This window comes from Haliotis rufescens, unplaced genomic scaffold, assembly GCF_023055435.1.
Source record: "Haliotis rufescens isolate VD_foot unplaced genomic scaffold, xgHalRufe1.0.p SCAF_5, whole genome shotgun sequence".
Lineage (NCBI taxonomy): Eukaryota > Metazoa > Mollusca > Gastropoda > Lepetellida > Haliotidae > Haliotis > Haliotis rufescens.
The window spans coordinates 25260092-25276314 of NW_025964223.1; the positions used below are offsets into that span (position 1 = coordinate 25260092).

General features: G+C 39.4%; 2 protein-coding genes across 4 annotated transcripts in view; one reads left to right on the forward strand and one right to left on the reverse strand.

The window, feature by feature from the left end:
• The window catches only part of LOC124111099 (coatomer subunit beta-like), a 35570-nt gene extending 27819 nt beyond the window's left edge, over window positions 1-7751 (reverse strand). For 2 of the 3 annotated variants that reach the window (XM_046470694.2, XM_046470685.2), the window contains exons 1-4: window positions 7626-7730; window positions 6165-6206; window positions 1200-1299; window positions 662-891 (exon numbers count right to left, since the gene is read on the reverse strand). In XM_046470694.2, the coding sequence (XP_046326650.1) occupies window positions 662-891; window positions 1200-1299; window positions 6165-6179 (345 nt within the window). In that variant the 5' untranslated portion in view covers window positions 6180-6206; window positions 7626-7730. Of the gene's footprint in view, window positions 1-661; window positions 892-1199; window positions 1300-6164; window positions 6207-7625 lie in introns of all 3 variants that reach the window. The other variant, XM_046470703.2, reaches the window with a different exon arrangement.
• Window positions 7752-12200: 4449 nt separating this feature from the next.
• LOC124112378 (neuronal acetylcholine receptor subunit beta-3-like) lies at window positions 12201-13508 on the forward strand. Its single transcript, XM_046472469.2, has one exon. The coding sequence runs from the start codon at window positions 12201-12203 to the stop codon at window positions 13506-13508; it is 1308 nt and encodes a 435-aa protein (XP_046328425.2).
• The last annotated feature ends 2715 nt before the right edge of the window (window positions 13509-16223 follow it).

Sequence of the window (16223 nt, forward strand, 5' to 3'; positions counted from 1 at the left end):
TGGTTGCAGTGTTGGTGAGCGGCAGCTTGGGACACAACTTGAAATCGTAGACCACTGGGCTACCTGAGGGCAAAGGCAGGTTTAACAGTCCTCAAGAACATTAGTGACTGAGTTAATCATGTCAATGATGCATTCTACCATGAATTTGGAAATTTGTCAAGTCTGATTGGTCAGTCAGAGGGGGTTAAATCACAATAACCCCGTGACTGAAACAGCCGATTTGACGGACGCATCACAGCGTAAGCCAATATTCATAGATTAGTACTTTTTTAAAGTCATTGGTTCCAAATTCAATTTAGCGAGGTTAAATTTACAGGTAACCTAGGTCTAGATTGAAAGCACAGTATGTTTATCTCCTAAGTACCTACACTGTGTACATAGGCCTGCAGCAAACAGTACCGATTTATCAGCCACAATACCAATACTGCAGCAACCTCATCCCCATCTTACCATACAACATCATCAGAACCCACATCAGGGATCCAATCAGGAATGACCCAGTGAGTCAATGCTGCATTAGTATAGCTGATATCCAAAAGGTTTACTCAGCTTCTCATCATGCTCATGGACATTCCTTATTTTTTCAAATTGTGTCTTTGTTACAATAATGCAAACAGATTTCAGAAAAATGAACTGTATCTATGACTGAAACTGTGCGCACCTTTCTGTAGGCATCACAGACAAGGATCATCTCCTGCATGAGCTTGCCGTCGGGCGTGTACTTGGGCACCACCTCCCAGAAGATGAGCAGCATCTTCTTCACCATGTGGTCCTGCATCGGCATCACGAAGCGGATGATGGTCATCAGGAGAGATGGCATCTTCTCCCCATTCAGGATCTGCTGAATTGTCTTCTTCAAGGCTTCAACTTTCGTCTTTGTATCGCCCTTTTCTGAAAAAAGATGAATATATGCAAATACTGATTTCTTGCATTATCAGCCCTACAAGTGAGATTTAAGTCTTATCTAAGTGTGTCTACTTTGTGTTGGACATGATGGAAGAAAGACAATACTAATTCTCATCAAACAAGACAAGCACCCATATGATGCTGACAGACCAAAGACCATACTCTTACATGTCTAAGATTCAAAAACATAACTAATTTTTTTACATGCAAATCAGCAGTTGTGTGGACATTATAAAAAGTTTACAAAACTTTCATTAACAATAAATATTTCAAAGCGTCTTGAGTAACAGTACCTAGGTCCTGCTTGAGCTGCAGTTCTGTTGGAGGCTCAGAATCCGAGGGGATGTTGATGAGCGTGTAGCAGCCCTGGTCAGACATCTTGCCTGATGGTTCCTGGAATGATATTAATGGGATATTATACATCATAAACCAGCTTTACAAAGCAGCCAACAATAAGAAGGGATTATTAACAAAAGAAGAAATGTTTATTATCTTAATTTACATACTTCACCAAGTTCAAGCATAAGACCTTGTGGAATAGTTCTTTACCAAAGTTATAACTAACAAAAGGAGAGAGACTCACATGAAGCTTAAACGTGAAAATTAATTAACAAAATAGGAGAACCATAGGGAAGTGTATAAACTCAAATATGGATCTGATTATATCTTTTAAGATGATCACGCATGTCAATTCATATCTTTCATTAAACTAAGAATATCACACATTTATGAACAGGAATGAATCGATAGGATTACTGCTCTGAAGCTGGGTTTGATATAAGACAATATGGTAGCATGGTATACCATTCATGCCAACCGTCAATGCTACATGCACCAAAGAAACGGTGGCTGCATCAGCAATAACCATGATCATGATGATACATGCAGCAACAGCAAATTAAACAAGGCAGCTTTTGATCATAGTTCTTATTGTGATAACTGTTAGACAACCATCATCCTAGCTTCTTAAACTCAAAGAGTTGATACATGCCAAGTTTCAGTGAGTGACCGATTGGGTGAGTTGGGTTTAACACCGTTTTGAACAGTATTCCAGTTATATCAAGGTGTTTCAGCTTAATGTGGGAGAAAGCTGGAAGTGAAACAGGTCTCAAACAATTACCACTTTGGTGAAAACCACAAACACAGGTGTGGTGCTAACAAACCTAGAAATGCGGCGAACTGGGATTCGAACCCATTGCCATAGGTTTCTGGCATTCTTAAGGGACACAACTCTGCACAGTGAATTGTGTCACCGTAGACGACTGGGCCACCCGTGGCCCCGTCAAGTTTAAGAGAAACCTGCATTCCCAGCGCCATCAACTGTAGTTATTCAGGGCTCGAGATAATTCTTAGCCATTAGGCTTTACTCACGTTATCATTCCTTTTGGGTAGGTTTCTTTAGGTACTCAATGTACTTTTAATCCTTATATTATTAATCCAGTGTATTGGCTATTTTTTAAGCAAAAAACTTTCTAAACATGCTGAACTTATTCAGATTCAAACGCCATTTCAGAATCAAACCACCTTAAATTTCCATCTGTTCATCATGTTCGTGTGCTGACCAAATGGAGTCTCATGTCACATCAGATAACAGCAATACACAAGTTACAAAGTGCTGTTTGTGCATTATTCACTGCAGTAGAGTTCATGTAATCAAGAATTGTGGTGCCTGCATCGGTTCAGTATATAATGTTATGTAAGGACATACAGATACACAACCTGAAAGGCTACAATGGTTATACCATGATATACTAATGGGCTTTAAAATATTGTCATGTTTATATACATGCAAGCAAATAAAAATGAATTGGGTCATGGTGGTTGATCTAGAGTCTTGTATTTGAGAAGTGTGTGCCAGCATACAGGGTGTAATAAAATAGCAATAACTGTCAAGTATCTACAAGGTCTCGGCAAGAGCAAATGTGCAGTAAGTCCTAGCAAGATATGGTCATTCAAACAACACATCACATGTTCTGCAAACTTCTGGGGATTTAATAGACTAACATTTAGTCCTAGAAAAATAGTTATTCCATTCAAAAATATATATCCACAAAATACACAGTAAAGTTTTAATGGAGCCCAGACAAATGCTTAATTTCACCGGAGGCAAATGAAACTTGCCAAATCATTCAAGACTTGAGTTGAATTCTTTTTTGAATATATTCTCTATGGTCTGGGAGACAGACTTGTGTAAGGGATTCTAGGTAAGAATAGGTCCCTAGCAACATATGCTTGTTGCTAGAGGCGTCTAAATGATCAGGTGGTCAGGCTCAGTGACGTGTCTAATTGCGTGTCAATCTGTACCCTGATGGCATAGGACATTTCTCATAATATCAATCACTGGTTTATTGGGTCAATTATGTACCATGTCCATAAGACCCAGTCAGCAATGGTCGGATATAACTGAATTATTGCTGAGTGTAGCGTTACACACACAAAAACAAAATCTGTGGTTTGCATTGTAAGGGCAACATGCTCAGTCTGTGCCAAACACTTTTGAGGCCACTAGCCTGATGTTGGCTCTCAGCATCATCAAGCAACAAAACATGAGAGGATCATGATGATGTCTCAACCATAACCTGTCAACATGTTTAGTTACAGATGGACACTGGAAGTGAAAGGTTTTCTCAAGGTGAATATGCGAGTGCATTGGGTTTCAGGTATTCAGAAACAAAATGTGCACAAAATAAATATCAGGTATGAAACAAGCATATATTATTATGATGGTATAATATAAAAGTACCCACAGAGTCTCAACAGTTAATGTACCAGTACCTAGCAATAACTTGTTGTGTAACTATTATGTCAGTTCCATTACTGGTTCCGTTCATGACATCAGTAAAAGACTTGTTTATAGTTTTGAGACTCTGTGGGTACCTTTTAGTATACTCAAAAGTATCTGTTTACATAGTTGTTAGGGCTGGAACGATATACCAACTGTGTGATTTTATACGTATCACGATACTTGCATGTGCTCATATCTGTGGTGCGAAAGCCATCTTTTTCAAAGAATGGATGGCCAAATACCAAGCACAGAAGATTTACAGTTTGCAGTGCAATGGATGAGAATATAACGTTTTCACTACTTATTTTCACTACTCATTAGTGCATAACGTAACATTATTAAAGTAAACATTTAAGGTAAGAATCAATACTTTATACCTAGTGCGTGACTGTCATCAAAACTTGTTTTGAAAAGTAATAAAATTAGGACCCGACGATGCATTGTCTGACTTCTAATTTCGGTTTGCCGAAAACAACCTCATCAGCCTCGCGACTAATCATGCTAATAATCAACTGATTGAACGGTTTATTTTCAAGTAAGTGCATCGTCCCTTATTATTGCAGTAGCCATCTTAGCCAGAAGAAGCAGACACATGTGGCCAAGAACATGTGTCTGGTTAGCATGGGCACCCAGCATATTTGTCACGTCCAGTCCAGGCTACTGTTATCTTGAGCATCTGTCTAATGGTTGAGTGAGTGAGTTTGGTTTTATGCCGCTTTTAGCAATATTCCAGCAATATCACGGTGGGGGACACCAGAAATGGGCTTCACACATTGTACCCATGTCGGGATTTGAACACGGGTCTTCGGCATGACGAGCGTACGCTTTAACCACTAGGCTACCCGACCGCCCCATCTGTCTAATACCTAGTGACTATCATAATACAAGCACATAGGTCACACAGAACACTTGAAAGTTATACTTGGTTACCTGTACAACTTAATAATATATTTGGATTTTCAACACTGTATGTGTTTTCGATATTGTATGATCAGTGTACTTATTGTCGGTTCTGCTGATGGCTAAATAGATACTAGGGGTGAAGCGAAACTGCGCACCACGAGTTTTCATGATACACTGTTATACGCTTTTTTTCTGTATCAATACAAGATGATACACTTGCTAACATACATTACTTACCATGATTTACAACTCGTTTAATGACCCTAGCGTGTCTGTCAGTCAAATACTGCAAAATGTGTTGAAATTAGCGTTTCAAGTTCACCACTGGAAATAGCGGCTAGAACCCCCTTAAATATTTTAAATAAGGACACTGAATCCATCTCTATGTCAAAAGTGAACATCAGAGGGAAGTTAAGTGGTGCCTGCCATCTTGTCAGACAAAAACCAAAATAGCAGGACTATATACAGTTTACCAAACGTTTAACATGATTAAGATCTGGGTTAGAACCATGAGGACTTCCTCATTTGTCATGTTTGTATTGCTGATTATGAATCAGAACAAAAAGCATCAAAACAAAGATTAAATTCCACATTATCTTAAGATTTATGTATGCATGGTTTATCCATGCAATACGTATGATATATTTATTTATTCTGCATTTCAGAAAAAAACTTATTATTGGCATAAAAAAGAATAAACAAGTTAAATTTTCGTTTTCTTATGACAGTATAAATGTAACAAATGATCAACATTTTCTTAAGTTATGGTTTCACATGTACCATCCATTGTATAGGCATTAACAGATTTGTTGGCATGAGATCAACCTGTGCATTGGACATAATTCACATGCTGAAAGGTAATTCTTCAAGAACACACAACCACCATCACCAATTCCATCATTCATATCATTCCATACGTATATAGCACCATGAGTAGTTTCTTTCCTGAATAATATATACAGCTTGTATACAATAAATACAGCCAGGATGATTACAGACAGACTTTTCATGCTGTCATCACATAATATAAAACAATTATGTGTTGCTTTGCATTTTCATACCAGGGATGAATTTTCTCAGAGAGAAACAACTACATTTTTCAGGTCATTGTAAAAATAATTCTTCTATATAATAAACATTGCAAATAATTGTTAATGTTGTTAAAAGAATATACATGAAAATATTTTTGTTCGAAATATATTAGAAGCACAAAAATTATGACTGCTCAAATATTAGCAAAGTTAACAAAAGTACACGGCATGTTTGGTACTAAGCTTAATAAATGATTGTAACTTCTACTTCATAATACACCATGATAAATTTATATTTAGAGAATCACTGGTTAATATCACCATGGTACAGAAATGAAGCAAAGTCGATGTAAAGCTGGCAACAGGGTAAAATGTCAAAGCAAGTCTATATCACTCTATGACTGCATGGTGCTGCATATGTATGTGAGAGATGCTCCTTCTACTTCTATACCGAAGGAATAAGACCAAGGACCAAGGTGCTAGTATCACACTCATGAGCAATGGTGAGTCTAACAGCTAAATGGCTTTCTCGATCTTACCCCCGATGTCGACATTTTGTTGTCGTAAATAGTATCTTGCTACTGGACATAAAAATAAAGACACACATTATAAGATAACTTAACAACTAATTATGATCATTACTGCTGTACCATGAGAACATGAACATACATGTATCAAAACATACCCAAATCATTATCTTGATAATGCTGTATCATATTTGGACAGTGAGTGAGTGAGTTGGGTTTAACACCGCTTTTAACAGTATTCCAGTTATATCACGGCGTGTCAGCTTAATGTGGGAGGAAAGCTCGAAGTGATGCAGGTCTCAGACGTTTACCACTCCGGTGAAACCCACGAGCACGGGTATGGTGCTGACAAACCTAGAAACATAATCGGGGCGAACCCACAATCAGAGGTTTCTTGCGTGCCCAAGGGACGCAACTCTGCACAGCGAATCGCGGCGCCTTAGACGACTGGGCCACCCGTGCCCCCCATATTTGGACAGCTTTCATTTGAACTTTTATGGCATATAACCATTACTGTCAACTATTTGATGACAGTTGAGTGACATTCAGGCTAAATGACATTAGCAGACTGGAGATAAGCAGTGTATCAGCCTCAGCTGTTTTTTGGGGGTCATGGGTAGTCTGAAAAAATTTCAATTATTTGTCATACACCACATTAATATATTGTACATTCAAATCCAAATAAAAATTAGGAAACAATAACTTCATATTGACAAAATGGTAGTTTGTAAAACAGTTTATTGGACGTTGTATTGGATACATATATTCTCTACAACTAAAATACTTGGTTTAATGTGTGCCTACCTTGCTCTTTTGATTAGGGAAGCACAGATAGTGCACTTTTGCAATTTTTGAGAAAACTGATTGGTGTGTATTGCTCAAGTATGTTAATAGCCAATCATTTAGTGAATTAATTCCTTAGCCTTGCCCTGTTCTAGCTGGCAAATTCCATTCTCCGGTAAGACTTCTGCCTGTATCCCCCCTCAAAAATATATATATATCTGAAACGACTAAGCGTCAATGCATACATATACAATTTTTGTAGAGGGGATACAGGCAGAAGTCTTTCCCAAATGTATTCATAAACATGAAATTCATACAGATGCTTCAAGAGATGGGCCTACTACTGAATACAAACAGCATAATATGCCTGTTATTTCTTTCACAGTACATTCCCATCACAAACTTACTCTAAATTCTTCATCAATCAATCAATCAATAAAACAAAGTACCATTACAACAAAAGTAAGTCTTAAATCAGATTTCACGAACAGATTAGAAACGGAAATAATGAAAGTTTATCATTGCAGGACGAAAATAGTGTAGTTTTATAGACCTAACTTTGATTTACAGAATGACACTCGGCTGCCCACATTGTTTTTAACGCATCATTTAGCAATTCAATACACAATTACTACCATCTGTATCTAAGATAGTAAACCAATGAGCTAGGAAATACTGAAAAATACTCACGAGTTGACAATATGAAGACTGTAATAAACACACTACGTCGAAGTGTCACTTTCTCAGCACGCAAATTACAAGGACGTGGCCGGCTCAAATTAACGCCACCTATATCCGGTTTTGCGTGGTTACTTCCCTTGAATGATCTGCACTTACATTCAGTCTCTTCATGAACCGTGACGTATATAGAAATATTGTAGAAATATACAATATGGAACAGTCATTGGATGTAATGTGGATTAAATTTTCAGTAAAATGTGCCAACCCACAATCCTATTCCATTTAACAAAAAAAAACCAAAAAAAACCCGGATCGTATTTAGGCCTATATTAACTATGAATGCTTGGCTGCTTTAAACAGTGTCCCTTTCGTTGTGAATGATAATATGAGAGATGCACGAATGTTTGTTGGTTGGTTGGTTTGTTGTTTAACGCCGCACTCAGCAATATTCCAGCTATATGACGGCGGTCTGTAAATAATCGAGTCTGGACCAGACAATCCAGTGATTAATATCATGAGCATCGATCCACGCAATTGGGATCGATGACAAGCATCAACCAAGTCAGCGAGCCTGACCACCCGATCCCGTTAGTCGCCTTTTACGACAAGCATTGTCGCCTTTTCCGGCAAGCATGGGTTGCTGAAGACCTATTCTACCCCGGAATCTTCACGGGTCCGCACGAATGTAATAATGTCTACATATATATGGCATATCCTTCAAACTTAAATAAATATTATGATTAAATTTTGTATCGTAATGCTATATTCAGAGACCGTATCGGCATATGGTCTCTACTATATTGAATTAAGGCATTCATTAATAAAGGTATTGTGTATTCAAGTTAGCAGAATTAACCAGGGAAAGCCAATATCTACAGACCAAAACACAAAATTCGGTGGGAAAGCGAAATTAAACACGCTCCACACACGTTCACTGCACTTTTACTGAAGGTTGTGCTTCCGCCTGTCTCACGACATTAGTTTGTAGTTTGTTTCTTGCTTAACGCCGCACTCAGCTGTATTCGAGTCTGGACCAGACAATCCAGTGATTTACATCATGATCATCGATCCATACAATAGGGATTTGATGACATGCATCAACCAACTCAGCGAGCCTGGCCACCCGAACACGTTAGTCGCCCCCCCCCCCCCCCCCCCCCTTCCTTTTTTTAATTTCGAAAATAATCTTTATTTCTGTATAAATTATCACCAAAGACAATAAATAGATCTTAATTGTGCACACACACACACACACACACACACACACACACACACACACACACACACACACACACACACACCCCCCCCTTTTTAAAAAAAGCTGTATCCGCCCATGCGTCACACCAAAAGACGTTAAAAGATAGTACTTGTTGTTACCCTGTCTGGCGACTAACGAGTCTATGCATAGTCCAATCAAAATCGCGCAACGAAATCGAAATCCGGTTCGTAAACTGTCGTGCAGATTTCGGTGGATTGCAGGATTTGTAAAGCATGTGCACCGCCAATTCGTTGTCAACAGATATTTTTCAAACCTTTTCATGTTTTTAATCAAGGTGCTCGCGTGATTTGATGTACTTCGCGATGTAAGACCCGTTTTATTATTATAGATCTTTATTATCGGTCATAGCCGCCGTGATATTGCTGGAATATTGCTAAAAGCGGCGTAAAACCATATTCACTCACTCATATCGTCTTGACTGGGCGCCGTCATTTTGGTTGAAACAAATGCAAGTGATGGAATCGGAATGGTCCATAGGAGTGGCTGAGAAAGGGCATAACTCATAATAACCTTGGTGGCACTACGATCAAGCCCAGGGATTCCAGCCTAGTTCGGGACAGGTGGAAACTGGACTTTTATAGTCAGTTTACTCACTTGCCTCGGGAAGATGACACTTCATGGAATGACAATACTATAATTCTATCAAGGATGTACATCAAGTTTACTTCCTTCGGCATCACCATCAGCCTTCTTAAAGTCGGTGGGCGATCGGGTAGCCTAGTGGTTAAAGCGTTCGCTCGGCACGCCGAAGACCCGGGTTCGATTTCCGACATGGGTACAATGTGCGAAGCCCATTTCTGGTGTCCCCCGCCGTGATATTGCTGGAATATTGCTAAAAGCGGCGTAAAACCATACTCACTCACTCACTCTTAAAGTGGGAAACATACGTAGGATAACGTGGTGAATGACACGACAGTTTCATGGAAATGTCTTTGATGTAATTCCATATTAAGTTAAATGATCAATATTTCGGATCCGCCATCTGTAAATATGCTGGTTTAATGTGAGAGAATTTTCTTCCTAATATATCACGCTTTACAGACAATCTAATATGTTAAACGCCCATCACGCATATTGCGAACGTTGCATTTGCTTACTCACGATGGTGCAAAATATTAATAAATTATTGAACAGGGAGAATCCTCTTAACGTGCTGTTGATAGGTTTTAATGTAAGTTTATGTCAATATTGGAGTGGCTAAGCGTATGATAAAGATCGATCTCGCACCAAACATATCAGTATATACACAGCCTTATAAATACTACAGAAATAAAAATGTTTCATTAAAACTATACTTTGCTCTAAAGATCGTTTAACTCAGTTCCAGATGAACACAGTGTGAACGATTCACCGTACACTCCATAACATGCTTAGGACACTGCAACCCATGACAAAATGACCCTATTAATATTATGGTGAGGTGAGGTGAAATTGGGATTAACGTCGCGTCCAAGATTATTGCACTTATATAACGACGCGCATGTACGTGTGTGTGTTTGTGTGGCTGCTTGTACTAATCTGGACTGATGCCGATTTATATTGCTAGCTCACTAACATACCATGCCTCAGTTTAACATGAATACCCCACTCAGACACAGTATACTGACTCCGCGAGCCGACCAGTCTTTGTTTTAGCCCCGTAATGCCGAGCGCCAGACAGGGTAACAACAAGTACCATCTTTTAACGTCTTTTGGTATGGCGCGGCAGGGTATCAAACCCTTCCGCTCTCCCTGCGGACGCTCTACCACAAGACCACGGAGGCGGTCTATAAATATTATGAACAATTAAGGATCAACACCATCAACTCTACTAAGATCATTCTGAGGCGCATAAATTCAGATATTATTTTTGAAAAAGTAACCTTAACATTTTATTCAGAACACCCGCCATAAGAAATATTACAAATATTTCAATCTCTAAAGACGTCATGTTGGAAACTATGAAATACAGACTACAGTTCTCATGATCCATGACAGTTCTCATGACAGGAAATAGATACTGAAGGAACCATGCGTATAACGCTATATGTGATGGAGAGTGGTGCAACCACGCCATCAACAGCACGCGTACATAGCAAGAAGTATGACCGTAGCAGACTATGGTCATAATTGAGGCGAATACGAAATACCAACCCACAATCAAAGTGAAAAAATTAATCAGGTAGTTTTCACCACTTGGACACTGTAATCTGTTTAAAACAAATAAAGCAAAAACAATAATCGATAAATCGAAATCGATCGATCAATCAATTTTAATTTTGAAACTGTGACTTAACACTCTCATGTTAACATTGTTTAAATCTAATATTGCTCTGAGTATCGGTGTGCATGGCGCTGTTATTCTCCATAGTTAATATCCGCACCCTTTTCTTCAAAATGTGCTTCAGCAGCAAAGGGTTAAACTGACACCTCCTGCATCATTAGTGACAGGTCTAGAAATTGATTTCCAATGAAGACAAGAGCGTATGCATAAGTTTCCATGTACAATTTTGAATTTTTAAAACTAAAACAAGCGGATGTAATCCCCCCAAGTACATCGCTGTCGATATTTCAGTGATGTGTCTCTTGATCATCTCTATGATACTCCGCGTTCGTGATGACAAACACATGCTCCATCTTCACCCTGTTCTATGCCAACATGGAACTAGCACCAACCATTAGCAAACACATGGCCTTAAAAAGATGATAGTTTAAACTTTCCAAAATCAATTGGTGCCATGGCAACATCTGATCTTGGAAAAAGAAACAATACTTGAGTAAATACTTTCTCACTTTGACTCATAACAAGTACGTCCTATGTGCGAAGTAGAACATGTATAATAAATTATGCACACAGCCAGCACTGTCTGGGTAAACACCCTGTTTCAAGAATCGGGCGTGTTCGTAACGATTTTTAGCCTTTGTACGAACCACTGAGAGAGTTCGCCCATCAGCCCTAGGCTAAGTTACTATATAGGGCTTGTCAGTCTGTTTGTTTGGTATCCTTGGTTTCAAACCATATTATAATGACGTACGGGTGTTTGGAGATACAAACTGTTCTTCGATTGGATGTGATTCTGCAGCATAGGAATTTATATGGTGTTAGCCAAGGTGTACTAAGTACCTACATATCGACATCAAAGTCATCTTACTTTGATCGACGACAACTTAAAACATGGAACCTTAAATGTCTACAGACATTATTGGACATTGTTGGTGTCAGTATTTGTACTAATCTGGTTCTTGAAACTTCTACAAGGATAACTGGGACAATCTGCGATTGTGAGTTTTATTTGTGCCAGAAGGTGTTAATCGAGATTGTCAAAATGCGCACACTCGTCTTTCTCGGTTTCTTTGTGATGCAGTCTGTCAACGCTGCCTACGTTGACGACCTTCGACGTTTGCATAACGAAGTGATTGACGTCAACAACCCCTGGCTGCGCCCCTCTCTGAACAGCAACCTCCCCACGAAGGTGTCCATCATTTTCTTCTCGCTGTCCTCCATCTCCCTGGATGACATCACGCAGACGATGTCTTCATCCGGGTATCTTGGTGTCACCTGGCGGGATGAGTTCCTGAACTGGCCAGCGAGTAATTACAGCGGTATAAGCAGTCTATATCCAAACCCAAACAAAATATGGCGTCCGACACTGGCCGTGAAAAATTCCATCGAGAAGGCGACGCCATTCCGGGCCGACTTCATGTACACAACGGTCACAGCTAACGGGGAGGTGCTGTGGTACCCCGGGGACGTGTTTCAGACAGTTTGTGAAATGGACGTTTCAAAGTTCCCATTTGATACTCATGTTTGTAACATAGACTTTACTCTTTGGCGTTCAACACCAACGGAGGTAGACCTCCTCCTCTTAAGTCGTATGAAATTTAATATGGACGAATTCGTCGAGAATAATCTTTGGCAACTTGTTGATCAGAATGCCGAACGAATCAACAATACAAATTCCTACCCTTTCGTGAGACTGACCTTCACCTTGAGACGGCAGCCTCGCACTTACATCACAAACGTCGTGGCCCCCATCTTTGCAATCGCCCTCCTCAACGTCTTCATCTTCCTCATCCCTTCTCAGAGCGGGGAGAAGATCCAGTTTGGCATCCTCGTCCTCCTGGCTTACGCCATCTTCATGAGCTTCTCCGCGGAGACGCTGCCTCAAAGCTGGAACACGACCTCCACCCTCGGTAACTACTTTCTTGTCCTGGAGGTGTTCTGCCTCATCTACATCCTCCTCAGCATCCTCTCCGCCACCATATACGCCCGCGAGGACTTCCACCACGGCATCTCACCAACCCTGGCGCGTGTGGTGGAGAACATGGAGAAGATCTTCCTCTGTAGATGCTGTAAGAAGAGACCCTCTAGCTCATCCACCATTGAAGTCTCCCCCATGGATGAGCCGTGTTCACATAACGGTACAGAGATGGAGTTCGGGACCAAGAGACCGCTTCCAGTCAGACGTATTCCGGAGAGGATTGAAATGAACTGGAAGAGGGTGAGTAGAGCATTCGACATGCTCTTCTTCTGGCTGTTCCTGCTCATCGTCATCTGCAGCATGATTGGTGTCATGACCTACATCACACCAATGATCAACTTCGATAAGGTCGAATCCGTTTTTAAGAACTGAGAGGTGTTATAGAATTTCTTGTTGAAGGTGAAAAAAATGCTTTCTGGTACGACTGTTGATGCTTCATACCAAAGTCACTTGTTTTTGAACGGCGTTTCTACAGAATCTGCTGGTTGTATTGCTTCGTGCTTGATATTCTATTGAATACTGACTGACCTTGGCCTTTGGAAGAATAACTTGTCGGTTAAATGTTGACGGTCTCATACGGATTATGTTAGAAAGACACAGCTGTTGTTCTAAGCCACACGTGACAAGGTTTGTACGTAAAAATAACGTATTTGTATACCAGTTATCCATCTGAAGATTGTAAATTGGCTTCGTAAGGTAGATCTATCAGCTGATGTATCATAAAACATAATTTAGTCACTCTTGCATATGAAAAAAATGGCAAGTAAGAAAGGGACCGACCATTTGCTATTCTGGGGACAGTGGGTTGGGATTTTATCGAAAAAAATAAATTGTCCTAGAAAAATCTTGAAAAAAAACAGAAATTGTCTGCCACAAAAAATTACATGTTCCAAGGTGTTTTTAAGAAATAAATTAAATCATAGTTTAAATTAATTATGACCTATTTTGCAGCTGTAGCTCGAAACCTGCACCCGTTATATAATACCATCAAACGTTAATGTATTAAGTGAGAGGTAAAAATGACTTATCGCTAGGCTTGATGGCATGGCTGTTGAATATACTCTGAATATATTTCGTTTGAAGTGAAGCAGTTTGGTATGACATTAAAATATATTTCTACTGTACAAACATATATTTTGTAGTACCTTAAGGTTTGCCACGGTCACATGACAACTCTGCCATGAATTTTGAAACTGTTCAAATATCAGTAGCCACCCCTGATTGAAACTGCAGATTTGACACTCTCGAAATGCAATATATATATGAAAGTACTTCTTTCTCAATCATTGTCAATCGGTTCGGTTTGAAATTTAATTTTTGACGGTTAAATCTACAGATATAATCTCCTAATTATGCACATACACAATGTTAGTCTTTTGTTTTTTATTTAATTTTGTTTAACGTTATTAAATATGTATTAATAAATGTCTCACTTTAGTTCTGTGTATAGAGTAAAAGAAATATTAAATTTATTTCAAAGCATACCACAATCAGTGCCTCATGTTAACGATTCAACCACGTGTTTTAGATAGCGCTCTTGGGTCATATAGCGAAAATAGTACTTCTAGCTGTCGAGTCATGCACTTTTGCACTATTTGTATATCAATTTGTATATATCATATTGTAATACTATTTCATATATGATGAATTAATGTAACATTCCTTATTGTACATGCTGATTATCTGTCATAAAATGTTGAAGTGAGATTGTGTTACATATTGCTGCCACGTCAGTGTTGTAATTGGAACATGTACATATTTATATTGAATACACGTGGATGTAACTGGACTGGAAGCAAAAAGTATTGTAACTCGCTATATAATGTTGATAGCTAATTATGGGCAATATTAATCCATCTTTGATTGTTAGCTGCGATTTATGTAACCTATTGTTGACCTTAATGTTGATGTCAAGTCCATACTGTTAATTATTATGTTATTTTGTGCCATTAAAAAAATCGATCTACTATGTATATTTTTCTCTTTTTTTTTATCAATGAGAGAGAGAGAGAGAGAGAGAGAGAGAGAGAGAGAGAGAGAGAGAGAGAGAGAGAGAGAGACTTTATTGCCTCAATATGACAGCCTTTATATCCGCTTCACCTATGTACTGATACAGTTATATTTACGCGATACCCTTTATATCCGTAGTACCTGACACCACCCTCTCCGTCCATTACGCCCACGATGACCCGTGAAGATCCGGGGTAGAATATATATAGGTTTAGTAACCCATGCTTGCCGTGAGAGGCGACTAACGAGATCGGGTGATCATGCTCGCTGACTTGGTTGATGCATGTCATCGTATCCCAATTGCGTGGATCGATACTCATGATGTCAATCACTGGATTGTCTGGTCCAGACTCGATTATTTACAGACCGCCGTCACATAGCTGTAATATTTCTGGGCGCGGCGTTAAACAACAACAAACAAACGTCGAAGATACCTTTTATATCCGTTTATCAGATTCTGTCGAGTGAACACGAAATAGAACCCCATTATCCCTTCTTGTACTTAAAGCGACTGATGAGTTTTCGGTGGCTGCAATGTGTGACATTGTACGTAGACATACGCTCATGCTATCAACCCCTGGTTTGCATGACCCAGGCTGGATTTTTACAGGCCACTGTGATTTACCTAGCATATTGTGGAATGCGACGCAGAACAACATTCACTCATCCCTTCGCCCTACTTCCGGAACCATAACTCTACTATTTTGTGGGAATTAAGTGGCGTCTCACATGGAAAGACAGTGCCATGTTCATGGCCATAATTACAAAAAATATGCTTTATATCGTTGAAAAAAATGCCTGCCACCAAACTTACAGTGTGTTGGCTCCTAGTTATCTTTTTGTCTGGTCTCGCAGCTGTAGTTATCTGTTATCTGGTCTCAATAGAAAATACCGTAGTTAACTTTTTTTGACAGGGAGCGTTTTTTTTATTAAAGTTAACTTTCACAAGGAACAATGTTTTCTGTAAAAAATCCACACACACACACACACACACACACACACATTCCTCGGGTAATCAGCTTAACCCGGCCAGGCTACCCCTCCACGCATGTATAACGCAACTGTAAAATCTGGTTG

Excerpts from the sequence above, each read along its gene's own strand:
- LOC124112378 (XM_046472469.2), top strand. The coding sequence starts at position 12,201 with ATGCGCACACTCGTCTTTCTCGGTTTCTTTGTGATGCAGTCTGTCAAC.